At 42.2% G+C, this 25,274-nt stretch overlaps 1 protein-coding gene across 1 annotated transcript in view; it reads right to left on the reverse strand.

The window, feature by feature from the left end:
• ELK3 (ETS transcription factor ELK3) overlaps window positions 1-25,274 on the reverse strand; it is a 47,674-nt gene that overhangs the window by 6,056 nt on the left and 16,344 nt on the right. Inside the window, exons 2-4 of the mRNA XM_081022537.1 lie at window positions 11,461-11,669; window positions 9,626-10,420; window positions 4,857-4,979 (exon numbers count right to left, since the gene is read on the reverse strand). Coding sequence (XP_080878663.1) covers window positions 4,857-4,979; window positions 9,626-10,420; window positions 11,461-11,667 — 1,125 coding nt within the window. The 5' untranslated portion in view covers window positions 11,668-11,669. The remainder of the gene's footprint in view (window positions 1-4,856; window positions 4,980-9,625; window positions 10,421-11,460; window positions 11,670-25,274) is intronic.

Consider the following 25,274-nt stretch of genomic DNA (forward strand, 5'->3'; position numbering starts at 1 on the left):
GTAAAGCAAGCTTATTTGGAGTGTTGATATCTGCCCCCCCCCCCCATCTCAATATATTTTTTTGGAAGGGGAAAATCTGCATCCTATGTGTAGACAAAATTTGTTTTGTAACCCCTGTCCGGAAACATTAGTTGAGATTTCAGCACTCTGCCCATCCACATATTATCCCGGATACAAAACTTGCTCTCACAATATGCAGTGCTGTACTTTGCCCTCAAAGCACCCTTGATCAGGAAAGGCTTTACCTGGGAAGATGGAAGTGAGCGCAGTGAGCCCTTTAAAGAAAGAAACAAGTCCAATCCTTGGGGAGTTAGATCAGGTTCAGGCTCAGCGGCTATTGCCACTTCTTATTTGGTTCTTGGGAAGAACACTTTTCCTATGCTAATAGATTTGTCATCTTGGCCTTTCTCTGAACCACACGTTAGTCAAATCAGGGCCCTTGATGTGACGGATCTGGATCCCCTTTTCACTTCCAGTTACCACTAATAGGTGCTGGATGCACTTGGCTCTCACTACAGGGCAAGTCGTGGGTGCTTCTGTCTGATCCTAACTGGATGGCTCTAATCAAGTGTGCAAAATTATGAAATGCTAAAAATAAGGGAGTTCGTGTGAGGCGAAAGAGAGCCCTAGGAGGACTGCTGCAAAGCAGGTTGTGTTCTAAGTCAGAACAGTTGTTGAAGCTTAGTGAGGATATATGGGGAGTTGGATATTTGGGGTTTTCAGGACTCTAGTTCTTGAAGCTGTGCTGCACAAGTTGGGGGTCATCCCCAGATTTTGGTGGCAAGTGTCTTCTTCCAAATGCTCTATATCTAGTGCTGTATATACTCCAAACTTTTTTCCTCTCTCCCGCTCCCTCTCCTTGTGTGCATTTTAGAGTCAGGATCAAGCCTGTACAACGACGATCTACAAAACACTGGACTATTTCACATAATGCATTGCAGTATATACTGGATATGAATCTGGTTTGCACAAGGTGCATTGTATATTGACAACCTGGGAACAGCCCACAACTCCTTCCCCGCAGCACCTTCTCCCCAACTTCCATTTCTGCTTAAACACTACCCAGTGTCACTTGGGGGGGGTGTGGTTTCTTTCCCCCCCTCCTGAGTGCACACACTCAGCAGAAAAACATTTACTAGGACAAAGAGGGAATTTATACTTGGTGGGAATGCCTTGAGCACACCAATTTGTACAAGCACACAATTGTTAATTTATTAAGGGGTGGAATGAAAGAATGCAAGCATGTTTGCATGGCTGTAGTAGGCAACAACAACAAAAACAAAGCCACCAGTTTTTAGAGACGTTTGCAACAAGACTCTGACCTGAACATGAGAAGCAGGTATATTGCAACCAGATACCCGAATTTCAACAAAAATCCTTGTCTTCTTTGTATGAAAAAATCCTTAAACCCAGGAATGCAGATGGGAATGCAAGGTAGCACAACACAAACTTGAATATTTGCAGGTAGCATACCACAGCACTGCTGCTACAGAGGTTTAATAAAAAGCCTACAGTTCTTATAGGCTGAATTTATGGAGACACATTGAAGTGCCCGGTGTGGCAGGAATTTGGTGATCTCTTTTTTTTTTTAAATAATGTTTATTAAAATTTTCAAAAATACAGAAAGTAAAAAGTTAAGATACATTCAGAACCTTATTTTCATATATCCACTTTCTGGGACTCCCCCCTTCCCCCACCCCTATCATATTCCTGTTTCATATTGTTGGCTCCACAAGCTCTCAATTCTGATTAAAAACTTAATTTGTTTAGACCATTGTTCGAATTTAAAATTTCTACACTCCTCATCAATACCCTTGATAAAAAGCCAAAAATTTCTTTCCCAGGGCCCACCCCATTTTTATTCCACAATTTCCCTTTTTTTTAATAATAAAGACACCCCACATAATAGAAATATCAGAAATAAGAAATAAAAGATATAATAGATGAAACAAAACCAGTTCAAAAAAAGAAATTGACAAGCCTTTGGATTTTAGTTCTCCCCCTCTGTCCCCGGTTTAATTTCCCCCTGACCACCAAACCATGTTATCCGCCTGGGATTCTTACAATCCATAAATCGCCTATTTTCCCCCAACTCCTTGCTGGTTTTTTTTTTTTTTGTTTTTTTCCTTTCATAATTATTATTTAAAACACTTAGCTTCAGATCTTTAATAAAGCTCCCCCCATTGTTCTTTCCAAATTGTAGTCCAGTTTCCTCTTGTTCCGCTGCTGAAACGTTCTAATTCAGAAGCTTAGTAAGTCTGCAGGGATTATTGTTATTCAGGAACAAAAACTTGCGTTCAGTCCCTTCCTTTCTTCAATAGAAAATTCTATTGTCTCCTTTAGCTGTACACCCTGTAGACAAAATATTATTTCCGTTTTGCAGCTTTCCCAGAAGATAACCAGTTCTATAAAATTCCAATGGTATTTTTCCACTTACGACCATCTTTGTAATGTCCCGAAACTCCTCTAGGGGGATTGTTGTAACTTTGTTTTCTCTAGTCCAAAAGTCCGATTGTTATCCATGTTTTCGCCATTTTGTATCCAAGTTTTAAAAAGTTGTAGCAAATTGTAACAAATTTAGCCAGCAAAGTTCTCATAATAAAATCCTCTCTGCTTTCCGACTTTGACAGCTACTTTGACAGCTGTCAAAATCTCCGACTCTTTTCACCAGGCTCTCTCTTCAATCACCCCGGTTCCCAGGGGGGGGGGGTTACGTTTCTTCTCCCTCAATTCGTCCTCCAGCACAGTTCTTATAATTTCCCATCGTGGAATTCTTAGTTTTTATCAACAATACAAATCTTTTTGGACCTTGGTTTCCCCGTCCTTGTCTTAGAAGGTTTACAATAGGGGGGGGGACTGACTTCCTTTTTGGATCCCCCCCCGCTCGTGTCCAAATCGAAAGGAAATTCTTTTTTTTCCTCCTTTTAAACCCAGTTTCCAAATTACTCACGGGTTGTTGTTAAAAAGTCCGAATTTTCAATGGAAGAAGTCAGCGCTCTCCGCCGGATGGCATGCGGCTGCGCTCGGCAGGGATAGCAGAGGACTCAAAGCACCACGCTTCTCCCCGGCACCCGATCCGTAGCCTTTAAAAAGGCTCCTTCACGAGTCGGGAGGGCGCTGACGGTGCCAGCCGAGTCTCCATGTCCACGGCCCTCGTGGCCGTGGTTTTTAAGGGTCCCCGCATCGCCGGTGCGGTAGGACCCAGCCCCTGCCGAGCAGGCTCCCTCCGGAGCTCGGAGGGAGTCCGCCATTCGGCGATGGCGCCAACCCGGAAGTCTAGGAATTTGGTGATCTCAGCCCCCACTCACTTCAACGGCATGGTAACCCTGCAGTTACATCTTCCTTGCTTGCTCCAGGTGCTTCCCTGACATAAATTTACTCCTTCCTGTTATTGGTAAGTGTAGTTTTCCTGCGTCAGCCAAGGAAGCCAAATTCCAGGTGATGGTGCTAACATTTTCATACCCAGTATAATTTCTCCCTTTTTAAAATAGGGATTGGGGGGGAAAAAACCCCACATGATACTGTACTCATGGAGCCAAGATGCTCCTGCTGCGATCATGAGCGCTTTCTCTACATTTTTAATCCTTGTGATTTTAAACTGTTCTTGCAGCTTCCCTTAACACAGCCTCAGATAGGGCATGCTAATCCTCTTGAGAAATCTTCATGTTCTTTTGTGGGGGGTTTTCTGTTTTCCCATGCACAGATAAGTTTTGACGTACAGTCTCTTTGACATATTTTGGCTGAAACATCAGAGCTGCCAGAAAAACATAAGAGAAGCCTGCCGGATCGGGCCAATGGCCCACCCAGTTCAGCACTGTGTGGCCAACTGGTATACAGAAGCATACTACCTCTGACAGTGGAGGCAGAACATAACCATCATGGCCAGCAGCTACCATGCTTATATGAATTTGTCTACTGTTTCAGAGCCATCTGAGTGGGTGGCCACCACTGCCTCCTATGGGCAGTGTGAAGAAGTACTTTTTTTCATCTGCCCTGAATCCTCCAGCGTTTCGCTTTGTTGGATGTCCCAAAGTATCTCCATATGCATAATTTTACACATTTCTATTGTGTCCCTTTTTGCTCATCTTATCTTTCCTCCTAGGGGAGTTGCTCTATCTCCTTGGTCATTTTGGTTGCCCTTTTCTGAACCTCTTTCTGAGTTGAGGCGACCAGAACAGCACACGGTGTATTCCAAATGCAGCTGCTTCATAGCTTTGTATAATGGCATTATGATATTGGCAATTTTGTTTTCAGTTCCTTTCCTAATGATCCCTAGCAAGGATTTTTGCTTTTTTCACAGGTGCCGCGCACTGGGTCAACATCTTCATCAAGGTATCATCAAGGTGTCTGGCACGTTTGTTTTCACTAACTCATGACAGAGGGGGGACTTAGAATCAAAATATTTGAGAGTTGGGACCACGAGGATCATCTAGTCCAAACCCCTGCAATTCAGGAATCTTTTGCCTAACGTGGAGCTCGAACCCACAACCCTGAAATTAAGAGTCTCATGTGCTACCAACTGAGCTATCTCAGCTTGGCTTATAATTATCAACCGAAGCCACCTCTGCTGCTGCCCTAGTGATAGCAATCGCCTGCCCCTTTAGGAGGCTGACTCCAGAGAAGCAGTAAACCTCCCTCAGTGCAATGTGTAAAGTTCCTGCCTTTTGGCATCTTCATTGCTTTGTCTCTCCCCCTGTTACTGAAGCTCCTTTCCTGAGAGAAGGTATTGTTTTTGCACATCTAATGTTATCTCTTTTCAGAATGGAAATGCCTCCGCCCCCAGCCTCAAAAAGCTTCCTTTGGCTACCTGGCCAGAAAGCGCCGCCTCAGAGAGCAGAGTCATTGCTCCAACCTACCTGGAACAGGGTGTTTGGTCCTTGCAGCCTGGCAGGACTCAAAGGAGCGACGGGGCTGAGGCTGCTCCAGAAATGAATGCTAGAAAGCAAGGGACTCGGGGTCAACAGCAATCCATTGGGGGTCTGCAAGACAAAAGACACACGACGTGTGTTCCGACGTTCATCTACTCTTTGGCTTAGCCATGTCTTGACTCACATTGCCAGGCTGAATGTTACGGGGGGCCCTCCTCGTTGCTTCGTCCCATAGCTTTTTCTCAGAGAGATGTTTTGTGCTTAGAAACTGTTTTCCTTTCTGAACCTCGGGATTTTAAACATTAGCATTTTAACAGGGATTTGGTGTAAGAATTGTCATTGCACGTACTGTGCTTTCTCTGGGTGAGTCCCTATGCAACTTCTTTCTATCTGCATCTTCTTGGAAAGGGGAACTATGAGCAGAAAATGATGGTAAAAGAGAGGAAGCTGGGTCCAGATATGCCCTTCTCCTCACACGAGATCACTCTGCGATCCAAAGCTGTGTTTATGTAAGCAAAAGCACATGAACTGCCATAGAATCTGCCTATTATCACACTGTGTGGACACCTAAGCATTTGCAGGACACTCCTCGTGTCAGTTCCCCTTGGGGGAAGGCGCCATACCTCAGCGGCAGAACAACTGCTCTGCATGCCTCAGGTCATGGGTTCAATTCCAGCCGCCTCCAGCTAAGGCTGGGGAAAATTGTCTCTCAAGCCCAGGAGAGGCAATGTCAGTCACCATAGGCAATATTGATGTAGATGGACCGCTGGCCTGACTTGGTATAAAGCAGCTTCCTATGTTTGCAATCCTTTGGGTCTAGCTTTACTATGTGAGTCCAAAGCACTGAGCAAAACCAATGTACTCTGCATATTCTATAGCCACTTTAAGTGCTAACACATGAAAAAACAACTGGAATACGAAAGCTGTACAGGTCTAAACTAAGTCAGCCCTTGCTCCAGAATACATGACAAAAATCACTACTGTTTAGTTCATTTTTGCTTTTTGGCCATGGCAGAATCTCTATGCTGATGATATTATTATTATTATTATTATTATTATTATTATTATTATTATCTTTGAGCATAACACTCTCCTTTCCTCTGCTTGTTTACTCTGCAAGTTATTTTGTTTATTAACACTTCAAATCAATGTTGCTGAACGTGTCCCTTGTAGGATATGACATCACTCTAGAGCAAAGTACCTCTTTTCTTAATAAGGAAGCAGTTTCACTGCCTCATCGTGCTCAGTTTTGTTTTGCCACAATCACATGATACATCTGCCCAGCTGAGAATGAGAAGGCACTTTGTTTTCTAACAGAGAAGGTAAAAAAAAGTATGAACATTGCTTCCCCCGCCCCATCCCCCCATGCTGCATATATTCTGGACAGCTCCATACTGACTATCACATGATGAGGGATTTAGCTTGGACCCTTAAGAATATGTTCTACCACTGAACTATGGTTCTTCCTCATTGCTTGCCATCATTAGCTCACATGGAGCAAAAGAAATTAGTACTTGCAATGATCCACAAATGTATATTTAGGTGGAGGTGGAAGTTACCAAACTAAGGCAACAAAAATTTCCACAAATATCAGACATTGTTCTCACTTTTAATCTCTGAAGAAGAGTAGAAGTGGACATAATTGTATACCATAAATGGTATATTTACCATAAAATGTATATTTACTGTAGGATGACAGAATAAGACCCCACAGAATGCAACTTTGAAATCTCCTAGCCACTGGGACTTACTCCCCAAGAAAGTGTATAGGGTTGCCACTTTACAGCTACAACTACAAAAAGTTAAACGGTGACTTAAATATTGGCACATTTATTACAGCAAGTTTTCATGGACTAGAGTCCATTTCAAAGCTTATGCCACAATTTATGAACTGGCATTTAACATGCTGGAAGACTGATGCTTTTGCTGCAACAGACCAACCCAGCCATCCTGCTGAAGCTTCCTGCACAATCTTGTGTTTGTTTCCGCCGAGGTGCATTTTGTTGAACTCCATGGAACTTGCGCCCAGGTTAGTAGTTTGTAGCCCAAATCTACCTAGCTAGGCCTGTGTCGATTTTCAAATGCTATTTTCAGCAGCATGACTCATGAATGAATAAATCTGAGATTTCTTTTGCAAGCAGCCCACAGCTCAGAAAGCAACTGTCAGGTCATTTATTTTTAAAAGAACTGCAAAGTCTCAGGCTTTCATACCCAAAATAACTAGGTTTCCTTTTTTAGCATCGTAGACCGAGTTGATCGCTGCTTAGTGTTAACTGTTCTACCACATGTCTTTTGGCTAAGCTCTGCTCCCTCATCAGCACAATGTCGGAATCCTATTGTTCTATACAAGGTTTGAGCAAAAAGCATTTTTTAAGCCAGCCTTCTCTACTCTGGCGCCATCCAGATGTTTTGGGCTACAATTCCCATCTGTCCCAGCCAAGCGGCTTTAACCCCAAAAGAGGTAGATTTGGAATGTGATGGACTAACATCCCAGCCAGGTTATTATGTGCTTTAACACTTAAAGAATGGATGCTTTAAGGTGAAGTCTGCATTCCCTGCAGAGAGTTAGTTTGTCCAACATTTTAGAGTATTAATAAGGTTAGTTTTTTAAAACTAGACAGAGACACCTTTTCATCAAACCAGAAGAGGTCATCGAAACAAAAGTGTCTTCAGTTATTTCCAGAAAGGGCCAGGCCGTACATATCTTAATACTTAAAAGAATGCTGCTTTAAAATACATATTCACGTTACCATGTTAAAATAGCAGTTTCTGAACTGCTGCTGGACTGAATAACGCACGACTCTTGCAAGATGGCAGTGAAGGAAGAGGACTGCAACTGATTTCCATCAACAACCTCCCAAAGACAACAAAGAGAGCACCCAGTTCTCACTAGCACAATGTGTACCTTTCAATGCTAGTGTAGAGCACCAACCTTCTGTTGTTACCAAATGGCTAATGTAAGCCGATGATGCCTGGGATTCAGTGACAGAGGATTCCAGACTTAAAGCCCATCTGATGCTTAATGCAAAAGGGAGAGAGAGTTGCATAGACACTCATTCTGCCCTTAAGGAGTCAGCCTTTTTTTATTCTGAATACCGCAAAACCACTTTATGATTAAAGAAAACAGCTTGACCTAAACATGTCATTTCATATTTTGTTTGAGAAAGGCCACGGTGCCAGCAAACTACAAAATGTAATTAAGCTGCTAACGGTCTATCCCACTCTAAGGTTATGATTGCTGACTAGCTTTGAAAAGGGCGGGGGGGATGGACAGTCTGGCCTCTTGTTCATGGAAGCATCCAGATTTCCTGGCATCTAAAGTGTCCACTTTCTTAGAAGGCTTTTTTCAAGCCTAATTGTTGTGGAGGGGTGTGATCTCTTGCTTCCCAGCTGCACTCTCCAGCAAGATCAACACACCCACCCAAGATTTGGCTTGAAGAAAAGCAAAAGCCTAACTGAGAGCAGATGGGCAATAGTGGGTTTACATGTATTTGATTGCTCTCTTGCACTGTGTGTGTGTGTGTGTGTGTGTGTGTGCGTGCAGTGCCCTCAACAGCATCTCCACTTTGCAAATGTGCCTGTAAGCCCCAATGCTATGCAAAATTCGTCATGGGGAACGTGTGCAGAGGTTTCTAGCAGATAGCTGGAAGTGGTGAGTTATCCAACCTGGAAAGCTGTTAATACAGGAATGAAATTTACATGGAAGGCAGAGCATTACTGAGCTGGGTCTTCTCAGTGGTGGTGCCCCTATTTGAACACCCTTCCCACAAAGATTTGGGAGGTGCCTGAACTACAGTCATTCAGATTAGGACGGTTTCATTTCCCCAGTGTTTTTTTATTTTATTTTATTTTATTTATTTATTTAACTACTGACATTCAGGTTAAGACCTTTTCATTTCCCCAGTGTTTGATGGATGGATTGATTGATTGATTACATTTGCATGGCACTTTTATCTTCCAAGGATCTCAAGGTGGTGTACATGGCTCTCCCTACCCCCATGTCATCCTCACAACAACCCTGTGAGGTAGGTTAAGGGAAGAGAGTGAGCTTCATGGCTGAGTGGGGATTCAAACCATGGTTTCCTAGGTCATAGTCCAACACTCTAACCATTATGCCACACTGCCTCTCTTTCAGTTTCGCCTATGCTGATGTATTACTGCTTTTACATATTTTACTGACTGCTCTCCTGATTTTTGCTCCTGCTGTATTTGTTTTATTTGTAATAACTGCTTTAAAAAATAAGTACCGTATTTTTTTCTCTATAAGACTCACTTTTCCCCCTCCTAAAAAGTAAGGGGAAATGTTGTGTGCGTCTTATGGAGCAAATGCAGGCTGCACAGCTATCCCAGAAGCCAGAACAGCAAGAGGGATTGCTGCTTTCACTGCGCAGCGATCCCTCTTGCTGTTCTGGCTTCTGAGATTCAGAATATTTTTTTTCTTGTTTTCCTGCTCCAAAAACTAGGTGCGTCTTGTGGTCCGGTGCGTCTTATAGAGCGAAAAATGCAGTAACTTGATTGTATTTTTAATCTAAGGAACATTTTAATAGAAAAAGGACTCATGCATTCTTAATAAACTACAAGCTGCTTTTTTTCTTTCTGTCCTTGGGGGAAAAAGGCACTTTTCCCAAGCGCACACCATGGGCATCACTATAAGGAACTCAGGAGGCAATCCTCTACACGCAGGAGTAAGTCCCACTACACTCAGCAGAGCTTACTTCTAAGTAAACATGCATAGGATTCCCCTGTCAAAGTCTTACCTGGGCAGTGAAGAAAGCAGGAGTCAGGGATCCTGAGGGGAGTGCTGGGCTGTTGAGGGCAATGGAGCCGAGGTCAGTGCTTGAAAGAACCATTGGAGGTGCTGAGATCTCCAAACCTTTGGGTTTCTTAGCCTTTGGGGGAAGAGAAGGAGATTTTGTCTTGGATCCTGACGAGAGGTTCAGTGGCTCGAGAGAATCAGAATCCTGGCAACTGGACTCCAAAAAGATGCTTCTGTGTTCTGAAGGGAGGGGTGAGTTCGGAGACAGAGACGGCGACCGGGAGGAAGATGGCGAAGCTGACGAGATGCTGGCAACATTGGGTAACATTAATGAGGATATTTTTGCAGAGACAGAGGATGCTAAGAAAGCAGAAGCAGCGGCTGCCTCGGATGTTGATGGCAGGGACACTATGGGCCTCATGACTTGCTTGTCTGATTTGTTTGTCACAAACCTTATAACAGTTCGGACTTCTTCCAGAGGGGTGGGCCCCTCCAGCTTCTCCTCCAGCTTCTCTGTTTTGATCTGCTTGAGAGTTTCTGGCTGGTTTTGCAGGGAGTTGATGGTGAAAGAGGAGTACAACCCCGAATGGATATATTCATTACGGCTTGCGCCTTTCAGGGCTGCCAAGCCATGCTTGTGTTGCTCTCTACCTTCAAGAGGCATCTTGCAGTCGCTGTCCTGCAGCAAAAGGCTCTCCCTGCTGATTTCCACAGCATGAGGATCCATCTTTAAAATGTCAGGGAATGACACAAACTTGTACACAAACTTCTGCCCAATCACCTTCTTGATGATGTTCTGCATTAAACAGCAAACCAAATGTGACATTTGTTAGTATTTCCACAAAGTAGCTCAGTGAACAGCATCTCCTCTACGAGGCAGGAGGCTCCAGGTTTGATTCCTGGCATTTCAAGTTAAAAAAATCAGGTAGCCTGTGGGTTTACTTGGGCCTGGCGTGGTTACTTAGGCCACAAGTCCATTTTCCCCAAACCAGGCTCACCTGTGTCATACCTGAAGCCCCTTGTGATGTCAGGTGAGAGGCAGGTGGCGATACGGCTGCCAATGACCAATTGGGAGCCTTTAAGCGCACTCGTAAATATGCACTGGCAAGGGAAGTTTTGCTGTCCCTGCTGATCAGCTGATCAGGAGGCCAGCTGGGATTGGCTGCTTGTGGGGACTTCAGAGCACTCCATCACCGGACATCATTGTGACATCAGGTGACTGACAGGTGGGCAGCCCCCATCCACCTGTCAAATTTGGCCTGCAAGTGCTAGAGGAGATAAGATCTGGCCCTGAGGTAACAGGGGATGAGAAAGACCCTCAGCCTGAGAAGCTGGAGAGCCACCGCCAGTTGGAGTAGTCAATTCTGGGTCCAACAGACTAATAGTCTGACATTCTATAAAGGCAACTGCCTAACATAATATAATATGTGCAATCTGATTGACAATGCTTCCTCCTTATAAACTGTCTGTAGGCTGTCCTGCCTTTAGGTGGCTACTTAAAGACAGCAGTTTGCTGGGGAATTTACTGCTGCACTGTTTTTGACATTTTGAGGGGGTTGCTTTTTGCATTTAGGCAAGGAAAATGATGCGTTTGGGTTTTAGGTTTTTTTTTTAATTAAAACTTTAAAATATATTATTGATAAAATATGGTTGGCTGAAATCTTTGTAAGTAAGTGGTATTTTACTGTCTGAATTTTCTATTTGTGTTAACTTTTTGTGAGCAGCCTGGGGGGGGGGCTCTTTTTAGCCAAAAGGCAGCACTCCAACTTTAACAAGCATATTACTACTCTTTGCTTTCTTGTTTAAGCACTGTACAAATAGAATTTTTAAAATTACCTTGTCATAGTAGTATCTCAGTGCTCTGCTCAGTTTGTCGTAATTCATGTTAGTTTTGTTTTTTCTGAGTCCCCACAGCTTAGCCACTTCTTCTGCCTTAAGCAGCTTAAATTCACCATCATTAGATGTCCAACAAATTAGGTGCTCATGTTTCTGATCGAGAAGCAACTGCAACAGGAACTGCCACAATGTGATTGCACTCTCCATGCCTGCAATGGACAGAAAAAAAGGGGGGAGACAATGTAAACATTGCCTAACCTGCTCATCTTAGTTTCAACCACAACACTTATGTAGGATCATATACGCAATTATACGTGCTACAGGAAAGTACAAAATTAAAAAAGTATAAAATACTGAAGAAAACACATTTTAAAATATCCCATTAAACCCTATTGTAAAATTATTCTGGAAAAATTATCATTTTTTGCTAATCCTGTAGTATAATATTCCAGAGAGAGAGAGAAATATTCTAGCCTAAACCCAGCAAAGAGTGAAGCCCATTGATTTCAGTGGGCTTTGGCATTATTCCATGCTGGATTGAGGCATCCTTTTTAAAATATCATTTTTCACATTTAGCATATACTGAGATACATCTTATTCTGAAAATCAAATGTTCCAAGGATTTTCCAATAAGCTACCGTTTTTGCACAATGGCCCATTGTTCTCTCTCCCCCTCTCTCTTACCTCTGTAATAGTCAATGGGATCCAGGCTGCCATTGCATGGTCTTTCTCTCTCTCCCTCTCTAAGAGTAGACGCAAAGGGACTGCCTAACTCTAATCTTATTTCTGTCCTGACTGTGTTCAGAATACTATTGTAATTCTGGGGTTTTCATTTTCCTGCTGTTGCTTTTGTATAAAGTTGATAGTGGAAGCAAAATATACTATGGCGATCGAGAACATCAAAGTTACAGTGATGTTCTTGTAAAAATGGACTGGTGTCAACACACCTATACATGGACAGAGTACAGCTTTCCTGGGACAAATACATGTCTGAATACACCCTGTACACATAAAAGTGAAAAGGCCACAGATTGTTTCCAGAACTTCTCACAGTTTACTTTGTTTAGAAAATGCTGGGCTTATGTTCACTCAGTTCTGAGCTGGATATTGTTGTAATATTTCTTTTTCATAGCCTCTCTTCCTTTTTGCTATTACATTTTTGGGACGACACCCTTCACACCTGGGCAGAGAGATACACATGCCCATCATCTCAGTGCTAAGACTTAAGGCATTTCTCAAGTCTAAGCAAACAGTTTGAACCGTGATAGGAAAATAACTCTTTTTGATTGTTATTTTTATTTTTTAAAACGATAAAGAATTGTGCAATATTATAGTTTAACTTAGGATCTTCAGTACATTGATGCTGCACCTTGTTATAACTTCTTATAATATTTTATTTATTTAAAACATGTACACACTACCCTTCATCCGATTTGGATTCCAGGCTGGTATACAACTAGACCTCGTATTACAATACCAAACGATAACAGGAAGACAGCAAATAAGAGCAAAACTAGGATTTACAGCAACCTGAAATGTATTGCCAAATAAAAATGTTTTTGCCTTGCACTGAAAAGATTGCTAAGGTTTTATTTATATGTATTCGCTTGCTTTCATTTTGTAGACGGGTGGAATGGCTTGACCTAGCCGGAACCATGTTGTGCTTCGGTAAAGTCAAGACACTTAAGAAACCATTTCTCTCTTGCTTCTTCGTTGCATGTGGTGCTTTTTCTCTTTGCTTCTCCTATCCAGATTACTGATTCCACCCACCTAGTAAACTCAAGCAGGGAGGGGGACCCGCTATAGTTTAGTCTTTCAAATTCTTGCTCCTTGCTTCAAAAACAGCATTGCAATTGTAAAACACAATGGCATAAAAGCCATTCTGTTTATTTTAGTGCAATTTGGACTTGTGATGGCAGAAGACAGCTAGATAATCCCATTTCATACATATATTTTTTGCTAACAGAATGAAACGATGCCCCTATTTGTACATAATTTTAAACCCTAGTTTAAAATAAATTGTGGTTTAATGTGAACAAGCTGGTAGATGCTGCTAAAATGCAGGTGTTTGGCTCCTATCTCTCTTCCGCCTGGAGGATACAATCAAGATGCTAGCTTTTTGTGATGAACCAGCGCTCATGGTTTGTTTCCTTGTAACAAACCACAGGCACAGTAAAGCAACATAGTTGTTGTTGCCTTACTAGTCACTATTTCTTTTGCAGCAACCAACTACAAGTGCCAGGCTCTGCTTTGTTTATTCCCCTGCAGGAAGGAGCGAGAGAGGAGCAAAGAACATGTTCAAATTAAACCATAGTTGATTTTAAACTTTAAAGTGACAAACCATGTGAATGTCTTGAATCAAACATCTGACCAGCTGTGTTCAATATATCAACCAGAGTAATTTGTACAAATATTACTTAATAGTGATGAGACCAGTAGATGCCTATACTGTGCGCAACCAATCTTGTACTGAAATTCTGGATAACATTATATGCTTCAATTAAGAGTGGAAAGGGGCCACACAAAAAACCCTGCCCCCAATATCCTTACACGTACCACCCTCTTCTCAACCCCCAACCTTCCTCAAGTTGAACGGGGAAGGTCTATAAGGTCACAATTGCTTGGTGTTTTCATATTTTATTATTTGAAGTTATTTATTTTGTGATCCATTTTGAGAACATTTCAATGTAGCGGGAAAGCTCATTTAAATAAATAAAACCTGTATCTGTGCAAACGTCAAAGATCTACAAAGAATTAGCATCTATTGTTTATACAACAAGGAAAAAGTAAATTAGTAAGACAGTTAAAGCAATATATTTCTGTCATTCTATTAGTAAGATAGTTAAAGCAATATATAAGCAAGGTAATATTCAAAGGGAGACATATTCGTACTTCTTCCAGTCAGTCTAAAATATAAGATCATTCTAAATAATGTGATTTCAGAATATCTGTAAATCTACAATCTCTGCCTTGGAACTGGTCTACAAACTAACCATGCCTACTACTTAAGCCTAATTTTTAAACTTCCCTGCTTCCCTCTGCTTTGTGTACAATACCTGGGGAAGGTTGTTCAAGAGAACCTGGAAGCTTGCCACACTTTTGTGACATTTTCTCTGGTCCCAATAAAGGTGTTGCCCTGTTGTAGATTTTGAAATACAGTACAGTGGTACCTTGGGTTACATACGCTTCAGGTTACAGAAATAACAGAAATCCACTAACCCAGAAATAACAGAAATCGCGCTGCGGCAGCGGGAGGCCCCATTAGCTAAAGTGGTGCTTCAGGTTAAGAACAGTTTCAGGTTAAGAACGGACCTCCGGAACGAATTAAATACTTAACCCGAGGTACCACTGTATTTATTTTTATAAAAAGCAGCCTTATGTGCACATTTTCTGTATCTGCCACTAGGTGGCACACAACTTCTGAGTCTTCTTGTAACTCTTCCACATTGGCACTGAATAATTTCAAACGCTTCCTTGCAAAGTCCCAGATGAAGCTGTGCACAAGGAATCATCCCACAGGATTCTGTTTGCAAACCTATCAGGCTTTAGTGCAGCCTTATAAGCAGAATTTTTAAAACCCCTTTTTCTTTTCTAGAAAAACACATTCTATGTTATTAAACATTTTAATTCTTTTGAGAAATTTTGTAACGGCATTATGCAGACTCACGTACAGACACAGGTTTATTAACCTGAGGTGCATGCACACACAGCAACAGCCTTGTGGAAGACATGGGGTACATAATATTCCCACATCACAAGATATGAATCAAAGACTCCTCTGAGATGGGTTGCTACTATTCCAATTTCACCAATATGAGAAAAAAGGCTATGAGGACCTCAGCTTGGAATTGTCCCGTTCTCAATTCCTCAACTCTAAAGTATGGTAGTTCACTACAGGCAGGCATGCAAACTCTCTACCACTTACGGTAATCAATATGAGCAACTATTATCTCATTATGGCAGAACATAATCTGGATAACTAGTGAGAGTGGCTACATGACTTTCCATGCAAAATAGCAGGGTGGTTCATTTCTGCCTTATGCACACCACAGATTTAACACTTCATACTCTGTTTGTTTGTTTGTTTGTTTGTTTGTTTGTTTGTCTGTCTATCTGTCTCACCTACCCACACTTGTTTCACTAGCATTCCTTTTTTTAAAAAAAAACGCTTTAAATATTTCCCTCTAAGAAGCAAGAATGTCTATTCTGTAATTCCCATCTATGCAACACTTATTACTGCAGTGTGGGACGGGGCACAGGTTCATGGGGAGTCATTCCAGACTTATGAGGAAACCCATATAAGTTTATGTAAAATGTATTTTTAGGCTTAACTATATGTATATTTTGGCACTTGTAAAGCCCAGGCACTCATTATGTCACACAATGTTTTTATGCACAACTTAAAGTGTTTCCAGATAAGTCCTTTTTTGGTGCAATATAAAATCAGGATAATTATATAAATGCATCCATTTAGCATTTTGCTGGTAGATCCTTTCAAAGAAAAATCCCTGTCACTTTAAAAAAAGTACTATTTGAAAATGCACTTTGCCCATATGATTCTTGTTAACCATCTTATGTTATTACGTTCACATATTAATTTTCAAGCATGCATGAAGCAATCATAGGCTACATACATGCAACATTTTATCGAAGAATCAATGGAGACCAAGTTTTTTTTTTCTGTAGTCCACAAACAATATGGATCTATTGCATATTTTTGTCTCTGAAAAGCGCTTATTGAGAAACTGGTTTCATTGCAAAAACAAAACCTTATTGCGGATTGATTCAAATGGTGTGTCCATTTGAAAATGGAAGTAAACAGATGTTGGAGGTCCATGCAGTGGGGGTGGGTATATAAGCAAAGATCACAATCACCATTTCCTTCTTCATTCCCCTGGGGCATGTACAGGGAATAAAAGGTATGGATAGCTGAATCTAGAGAAGGGTTTTCAAAGGCTTATCAAGTAACCACACCTACCCTTGTATCTAGAATCAATCCAGATGGAAAGCAGCATATTGAGGATGCGCACAAACAATTCTGGATCGAGGGGGGAAACACAACCTTTTTGTGCTACAGACAGGTTAGTCTGTGCACAGCCATAGATTTTGGTTAGGGAATACATAAAAGTAAAATGGCCTTGTCACAACGAAGGGGGATCTGTGGGCTTCCATCCTACCAGCCCCAGTCAACTTATGGAAGCCGTCATCGAACATCTGTAGGGCGCCAGGTCTCTCCCATCCCTGCTTTAACGCATTGTTTTCTCCAAACAAGAATTGGAATAGGTGCTTCAAACTGGCTTTCCAGTTGTGGAGCAGCATCCAAAGGAGTCATTCCACAAGTAGAATGACTTCTGCTCACTCAATTGAACTCTCCACCGACATGCCCCAAACTTGTTCTGAGGTCCCTACAACACTCTGGAATACATCTGGGTGAGGGGGAAGATGGGGACTCACACAATGCCTCTCTGGCTTGGAAGCAAAAGGAAGAGGTAACTATAGTCTGACCAGTTCAGATATCATGAACCAGGAAGCCATCATTACAGAATTGCTACCCTTTTCAGGTTTTTATCAAGCTTTTTAATTTCAGCCCACCATGGGGAAACTCCCAAAATACAACCGCCAAACTGGAAATCGGTCTGAAATATTGTGGAGGAGGGCCAGGGCGGTTGACTGAGCAGGAACGTTTCTTCCTGCAACATTTTGTTGCTGGATCCACTTGTAGCTAATATTATTGTTTCATGGTTAATGGTTTATACTTCTAATCTGTTATATTAAGGGGAGGGCATATAAATTGCTCCTCCCTGCTCAACCTCTTAGCTACAAGCTTGCCTCAATACCATGAAATGATTCACCACTCCCTGCACGGCACCTGAAAATGTGCCACTTTAAAGCTGCTCTGCAGAGATTTCTGCAGTCCTCCTAAACTGCATGTAAACAAGGACAACTGATTCCCTAGTGATGGTAGGTTATCCAGATATTTATTCTGATTCCGTATCATTCTGTCCTATTCTCCAATCATGAAGGTTCTACAGAACGGCTTAAAATCCTGTCATCAAATAAACCAATGATACAATAAATGGCTGTAGCACAGCAGAAATCTACACACACTTCTAAAAGTCCCAGGATATAGCCTGATGGTACATGAGGCTACCACCTGACTGAAGGTAAGCAAGTCTGGGTCTTGTCAGTGACTGGATGGTGACCCTCTGGAAGTAGCATGTATGGGCATCATCCTGGAAGCAAGCCAGGTTATAAATGCAAGGGGCGGGGATGAATAAATGAAATTGAAGAGAAAATGCAAGGTCCATTTGTCAGAACATAGTATCTGAAAAGGCTGTGAAATAGATGGGCGCCAGCAATTATTATTATTATTATTATTATTATTATTATTATTATTACCCCGTCCATCTGGCTGAGTTTCCCCAGCCACTCTAGGCAGCTCCCAATTGAGTGTTAAAAACAATACAGCATTAAGTATTAAAAACTTCCCTGAACAGGGCTGCCTCCAGATGTCTTTTAAAGATAGGATAGCTGCTTATTTCCTTCACATCTGAAGGGAGGGTGTTCCACAGGGTAGGCGCCACTACCAAGAAGGCCCTCTGTCTGGTTCCCTGTAACCTCACTTCTCGCAGTGAGGGAACCGCCAGAAGGCCCTCGGAGCTGCAAAGATGCTCCTTCAGGTATACAGGACCGAGGTCATTTAGGGCTTTAAAGGTCAGCACCAACACTTTGAATTGTGCTCGGAAATGTACTGGGAGCCAATGTAGATCTCTCAGGACCAGTGTTATATGGTCCCGGAGGCCACTCCAAGTCACCAGTCTAGCTGCCGCATTCTGGATTAGTTGTAGTTTCCGGGTCACCCTCAAAGGTAGCCCCACAGTGGTTTAAGTTCCTATGTTTGCAAAGTTATCTTGTTAATGTCCTGGATGGGCAGAGGTAAGACACAGATTTAGGGCAGCGTGACCAGTTCCACTGCACTGGGCACCAAGCCTGGGGATGCCACAACTATGACATGGTGAATTGAGCAGAACAGAAGGGGGGGTTGGCCTTGGCACAGGTTGCAAATTTTAAAGACCAAAGTCTTCCCTGACACAGGTGACATTAAATATAAAAGGGCACAGGTATGAGCTGCTATGAGTCATGGCGATTAGGCTTCCCGCCACACAGGCACCTTAACCAATTAGATCGCATGATTTAATGGGTAACTTTTGCTCCCAGCAAGGGTTGAGCTTGGATTCTTCAGGAAATGCAAAGGGGGGGTTGCATTTTTAAAAATTAAAGTGGAACATGTCTCCTGGAGGGAACCCATTGCTCTCAAGGGGCAATAAATGGCCAAATTAGAGGTGCTAACATGCGCCAGGTATGAGAGGATTCATTAAGTTTATGCAGATTTGTTCACACTTGTGGCTAGAATGTTTCATTGCTTGCCCTAATTTCACATGAGGTGGGGGGAGATCTTTGGGCCTGCATACTACTAGCACATTGTCCCCCAAAACGGTTTCCCACGAGGGGTAGTGGCCTTTGGACTGGAAAAGTTTCCTCATCCCTGGCTTATATTAGACCTACTTTCACTGATTTACTACAGTGATTCTTGTACTCGTTTTCTCAGAGCAAAACCCCATTCAGCAGTTTCTCAACTGAGCTTCTCTGGAATAGGCTCCACGTGCCTCTGTAGCATCCCTCCCTCCAGCTGCCACAGACCTGGGCTGAGGAATTCCTTCTCCCAAGGAGAGGTCCCAGCGCTCATGCCTTGGGTGAGGGAGCTTTCCCCATCCTAGCCATGTGAGGAAGACACATTCCCAGCATGCTCCCGGGCATCTCTTTCTAGAGCAGGCTTCCTCAACCTCGGCCCTCCAGATGTTTTGAGACTACAATTCCCATCATCCCTGACCACTGGGCCTGCTAGCTAGGGATGATGGGAGTTGTAGGCCAAAAACATCTGGAGGGCCAAGTTTGAGGAAGCCTGTTCTAGAGCCAAAACTTTTCCAAGGAGGAGGCAGGAGACACTCTCCTCCCACCACCGATCTGCCCAGGGCAGGTAAATTAACTTTGATGCAATGAGCCATTATTACATGAACATCGGCAAAAGGAAATATGACTTCTCCAGCTACCTACTGCACGGCTAATGTCTGTCTGTGTGCATGAGTGAGTGTGTGTCTGTATGTGCACATCTCTCCAAGGACACAACTTTCCACTCTTTTTTTTCTCTTCCAGGCGCTCTAAAAGGCTCTTGGGTATTAGTGCGTGAATATCCATTTATCGCTGCTCAATCTCGACTGTGTCTAGCAGAACTTTCCCCCCTGTCCCCCCCCCCCAGCTGAATGACGTAGGGCATTGTTAGCTTCACATTCTCCCTAGCACTTCGCTTCCTCTTTTTCTGCAGGCTGCAGGCAGGAAACAGGGGAAAACGGACCAGAGGAAACCTGGCCTTCTACATCTGTCCTTGTTTGTAATCTCAGCTCTGGCTTTATTTTGCTAAAGCACCGCAGGTTTCTTTTAACCCCTTAAATGCCAATCCAGCTTCTACCGAGTTTGTCATTCTCATTTGGGCTACATAAAGGGGGGGGGACAGATAATTTTACCACCTTGAAACTAATCAAACGAAACTCAAATTTTGCATGGAGCCCTAATGTGAATAAGTTTACAAATGTGTAACTGAATGGAGCATTTTATTTTAGCATCAATATGCAAAAACACCATGTACTTGGGTGTTTCCGAGACTTAAAAGCCAAGCTTAGAAAAAGCTCATCCCCTGAGGAAGGAAAAATGTTTTTAGAACAACATCAGTAACATACATGCTTACATTTCTGTTATTCAGACAAAATATGTATAAACAATAAAACTACAGTGGAACCTCAGTTTTTGAATGTAATCCGTTCTGGAAGGCCGTTTGAATTCCGAAATCTTCAAAAACTGAGGGGCAATGGGCAGTTGGCAAAATCCATTGAGAGAAAAAAGAAAAACACACAGCAGAAGCCGTTCAACTTCTGAGGCACATTCGAAAAGGGAAACAATTAATTCCAGGTTTTTGGCGTTCGGCTTCCAAAACGTTTGGCTTCTGAAACGCTCGAAAACCAAGGTTCCACTGTATATAAATTGGTGTGTGCGGAATGTTGTGTATTTGAATATCGTACCGCTTCTGCAGTACTCAAAGCATATACCAATTTTTGTTAAATTTGTTCCAACTTTGTTTTCCCCCTTTCCTCTTGACATAATAAATCAACTGTGCCATTAATATATATTTCCTTGTCTCACATCTGGGGTTGCCAATGTGGAGTCTTCCAGATATTATTGGACTCCAATTCCCATCAGCCTCAGCCACAATGGCCAATGACCTGGGATGGTGGGAATTATAGTCTGACAACATCTGGAAGGCCACAGGTTCCTCATCCCCAAAATAAATTATCAGCCTAACGTCCCTTGCTGAATGTTTGATCACTTATCTAAGTAAATAAGTTTTCCCCATCTGGCAGAAATGCTGGGTTTTCCCCAACCACTTCCTATTTCTCATCCTTGAAGCATCTCAGTAGAGAATCATAGTTTTAAGTATGGCTCAGACACTTGCTTTCCTCCTTGAATATATATTATGCCCAGATGTTCCAATAGCATTTGCCACTCCCTTTAACATTTATTGATCTGGACAAACCAGCACTGAGGAAATGATCTTACAGATCTGGCTTACAGATTTTATGCATTAGAGATGAAATTGGGCTGGGGTGGAGAATGGGGAAAATGACATGAGGATGAATAATGAAAAAAAAGACACATTTTCTTCACAGAGTTGCACTAGGTTTTTAGTATGAAAATGTTCAATTTGGAACAGATGGGAATAACATACAGGGGTGTGTTAATTTATACTCAGAGTAAACCCAAGTAAATTAATGGATCTAAATTAGTTGTGTCCAATATGTTCAGTGAGGTTTACTCTTGAGTAGGATTAATGCTTATTCTGTAAAGTAGTTTTTTTATGTAAACTTAACAAAGAGGCTTGTGATTCCTTAAAAAATTAAGAGATTTATTGAGCATACGTAAGTGTTCATGGGCAAAATCTCACTTTGTTAGATGCATGGAGTGTTTTCCACAGATACACACACACAGATACACACACACACCTTCATATACGTGATGCATCCTGTGGCAGTTGCATAATATCTATATGTCACAATAAGGACATGTCCACAAGACAGCTGCCCCTATTCCCAGTTGGATACAATCTCACACAAGCATATGGAAAGCACATCCCCAGGAAAAGGTAGGGCTTTCCTACTGCGGCAAGAGGAAGTCAACAATGCAGACTGCTCAGACCACGCTGGTTCCTGGATCTTTCCTGTTCTGGCATTTTCTCACCTTATGCAGCAGCAAATACTATTGCTGTGGGTACATGCATCTTTAAAAGCCCTGGCCCATGTACCCGACAGCTATCCAAAATACAGGTTTTCCTTTGATAGTATGGAAGTGGGAGTGATCAATGTGATCTGTAGTTTCTTTTGAATGGGAAACTGTGGCATATGATAATACTTTCTCAGGTATTTTCAACACCCTTCTCACCCTCTGCAAGACAAAGGCCTGCAGTAGTGAATAAATAGTTAAGGTAAGTAATGAGATCCCTAAAGGAAAGTAAATAGAAGGAACATTTATTTTCACACGGAATGGCTGACTACAAATGAATAGCTACCATTTTGATTTGGGGACGGGGCATTTCCCATGTAACGCCACTGCAGTCTGTGAATCCGAGGAGAGATTTCATGTAAGCATCGTAGGTCACAGGGAATTTGTTCTTTACTGGATACTGAGTTTTGCTGGGTGAGGGCTCAAATTGTCATCTTCATCCCACTATCAGTGTTCATGGTGCTTTACAGAATACAAGAGGAGGGGCCACGCGGTATGATTCAACTGTTAAAAGCTGGACTTGCAAGGAAATGTGTAACATGTGCAGTATATAACTACAGTGGTACCTTGGGTTACAGACGCTTCAGGTTACATACGCTTCAGGTTACAGACTCCGCTAATCCAGAAATAGTACCTCGGGTTAAGAACTTTGCTTCAGGATGAGAACAGAAATCGTGTTCCAGCGGCGTGGCGGCAGCAGGAGGCCCCATTAGCTAAAGTGGTGCTTCAGGTTAAGAACAGTTTCAGGTTAAGAACGGACCTCCGGAACAAATTAAGTACTTAACCTGAGGTACCACCGTACTATATTTTGATTTTACTACCCACCCAGGACACAACAATTTAAAATATCACATTAAAAACAAGTTTATAACAAAGTAAAGTGAGTCCTAGGCACATACATCTCTGTATTATTAATGCAGATTTTCATCTAAACCGGTAATTCTCTTGTAGGTTTTAAGATAGATTTCACTGAGCTTTAGCAAATTTTCCTCTCTCTCTCTCTCTCTCTCTCTCTCTCTGGTAACTGACACAATATTTGATGATCCTGTTTTCCATACCCAGAACTGCATCATTTCCCAGTCAGTGCATCCTCATGCCTGCCCCCCCCCCGCCCCAATATGATGACACTGTATAATCTAAATCAGGACTTCCTCCTATTATATTTCAGAGGCGTCTTTCTGGGAAAGCCAGATATTAGTTAAAAGGTAGGAATTCCTGCAGCACCACCCAGTGGAAACATTTAAGAATTTTTTGCAACTCCTGAAGCCTCTAAGATGGCTTCAGAAAACCAGCAACAACACAGAAAGGTTCCAGAGCCATTTGGAATATTGTGTCTTTTGTTGCAGCAACTGATTAAGCAAGACAGTAAACTTTCAAGCTGAACTGAACTCTTCCAGGCAGAAGTTAAATGCATTGCCTGTAGCACTTTAGAGCCTATCAGTCATGTATGTATGCATCACAGTATGCTTTCAGGGAAACTGCTGTGAAAAGGTGAGTGATTAGGTATGAGGCTTAAATCTTAAAAATCCCATGCTATGTCCTTAAAAAGCTAGTGCAGAGATTAAACCATGGGCAGGCAAACTAAGGCCTGGGGGCCAGATCTGACCCAATCACCTTCTAAATCCTGACCACGGATGGTCCAGGAATCAGCGTGTTTTTACATTAGTAGAATGTGACCATATACATCAATGTTAGGGGTAATTTAAGTTTTGACTTAATATATAAAGAGGTACTGGATGACTTTTGAGGTGCCTGCCATAGCCAAAGCTGTTCCAAAATGTGAAGGGCTGCTTTTAAAGACAATTAAAGTACCTGTCAAATGTTCTTATATTTTCTGACAGTTTAAACTTGCCCTATTCAACTTTCCTCTTAGCTATAACATTTCTCCTCTCCCTTAATCTCATAGGCATGCTTGAAATTTGCTCACTAATATTTCAAAATGTTATGCATTTCTCCCCTACACGCTATCTTCCTTTTAGTTTTTCTTCTCCCCTACCACCTTTTGAATTCTTCTGCCTCCAGATAGTTTCAGTCAAGATTTTGATAGCTTCAATAGCTATATTTGTTACAATATCACCTCCAACAATGCACCCCAGGCCAGCCTTGTTAACGTTGACTATACCAGATCCCTGTTGGCCCGGAGGTGGTGGTAGTGGAGTCCGTGTGAGTTTCCTGATTCTACAGCATCCTAGCAGTTCATTTTTGCTACTGAGGTTTACTACACCAGTACTTTTATTTATAAAAATGTTATACCACTTAATTTAACAAAAATAATTACACACTTAACAAGTCATCCCTTAGGAGATGTGAATGCAAGCCCAGCCCGGCAAGAATTGCCCTACATACCACCCTATAGGATGCTGAATGTAGGGTTTGCTCCTTTTTTTACTCTATGCATCTTTGCTATTCCAGGTCTCCTCAAGCAATGCAAGCCTCACATAAAAGCTTGAGTCTGCACACAGATTATTCTTCCTAGACTGGGGAAACTGCCTTCAGCAGGAAGGAAATGTTGCTAGTTCCTCCTCATTAAGGCTTTTAAAATCCAACCTGTTCAGATGTTTCAAAGGGTAACCAAAAAGCCCATAAATCTATACTGGTTCCAAAAATCTATCATGGGATGGAAATAAAAATGTGCACAGGCTCATCTTGCTTCCTGCCCCGCTCATGTGGTGAGCATCTGTGGCATATTGGCACAGCATTCGGTTCCAGGTTCAAAGCCAGCCTGTATCTTTATTCTTTCCATATGAATCTTGCTGTATTCTTCTCATGTCCGTGTGGCAGAGAGATAATTATTTTGCTGACTTACATAAAACTTGAGATGGCTACCCCTTCTTTAAACATGGAAAACTTAGATGTGATCAGGATGAAACAGAAACCAGTAATTGCTACTTGTATACGACTGCTTAGTTCATGGGTAGGCAAACTAAGGCCTGGGGGCCGGATCTGGCCCAATCACCTTCTCAATCCGGTCTGCGGATGGTCTGGGAATCAGCGTGTTTTCACATGAGTAGGATGTGTCCTTTTATTTAAAATGCATCTCTGGGTTATTTGTGGGGCATAGGAATTCATTCATTTTTTTTTCTTTTCAAAATATAGTCCGGCCCCCCACAAGGTCTGAGGGACAGTGGACCAGCCCCCTGCTGAAAAAGTTTGCTGACCCCTGGCTTAGTTGTTCCCCCAGTAATATTTATTACACTCCTTCCTCACTGACAAATCTATACTTTGAATAGACTTTGAAGCTTCTATTCTCCCCACCCCTTCTGGACTCTCCTCCCAATGGTTTTTCTCACCAGAAGGTGGCTTGCTATACTGACAGTAAACAGGCTAAATGGGGCAACACATTTTTACAAGTCTATCCATCAGTGCTAGAAATATTACACAGCGTAGGCTGTACTTTTCAAGTATAGAAACATCCCTGATGTCAC

The sequence above is a fragment of the Podarcis pityusensis genome (genome assembly GCF_964106645.2).
Source record: "Podarcis pityusensis genome assembly, chromosome: 10".
NCBI lineage: Eukaryota > Metazoa > Chordata > Lepidosauria > Squamata > Lacertidae > Podarcis > Podarcis pityusensis.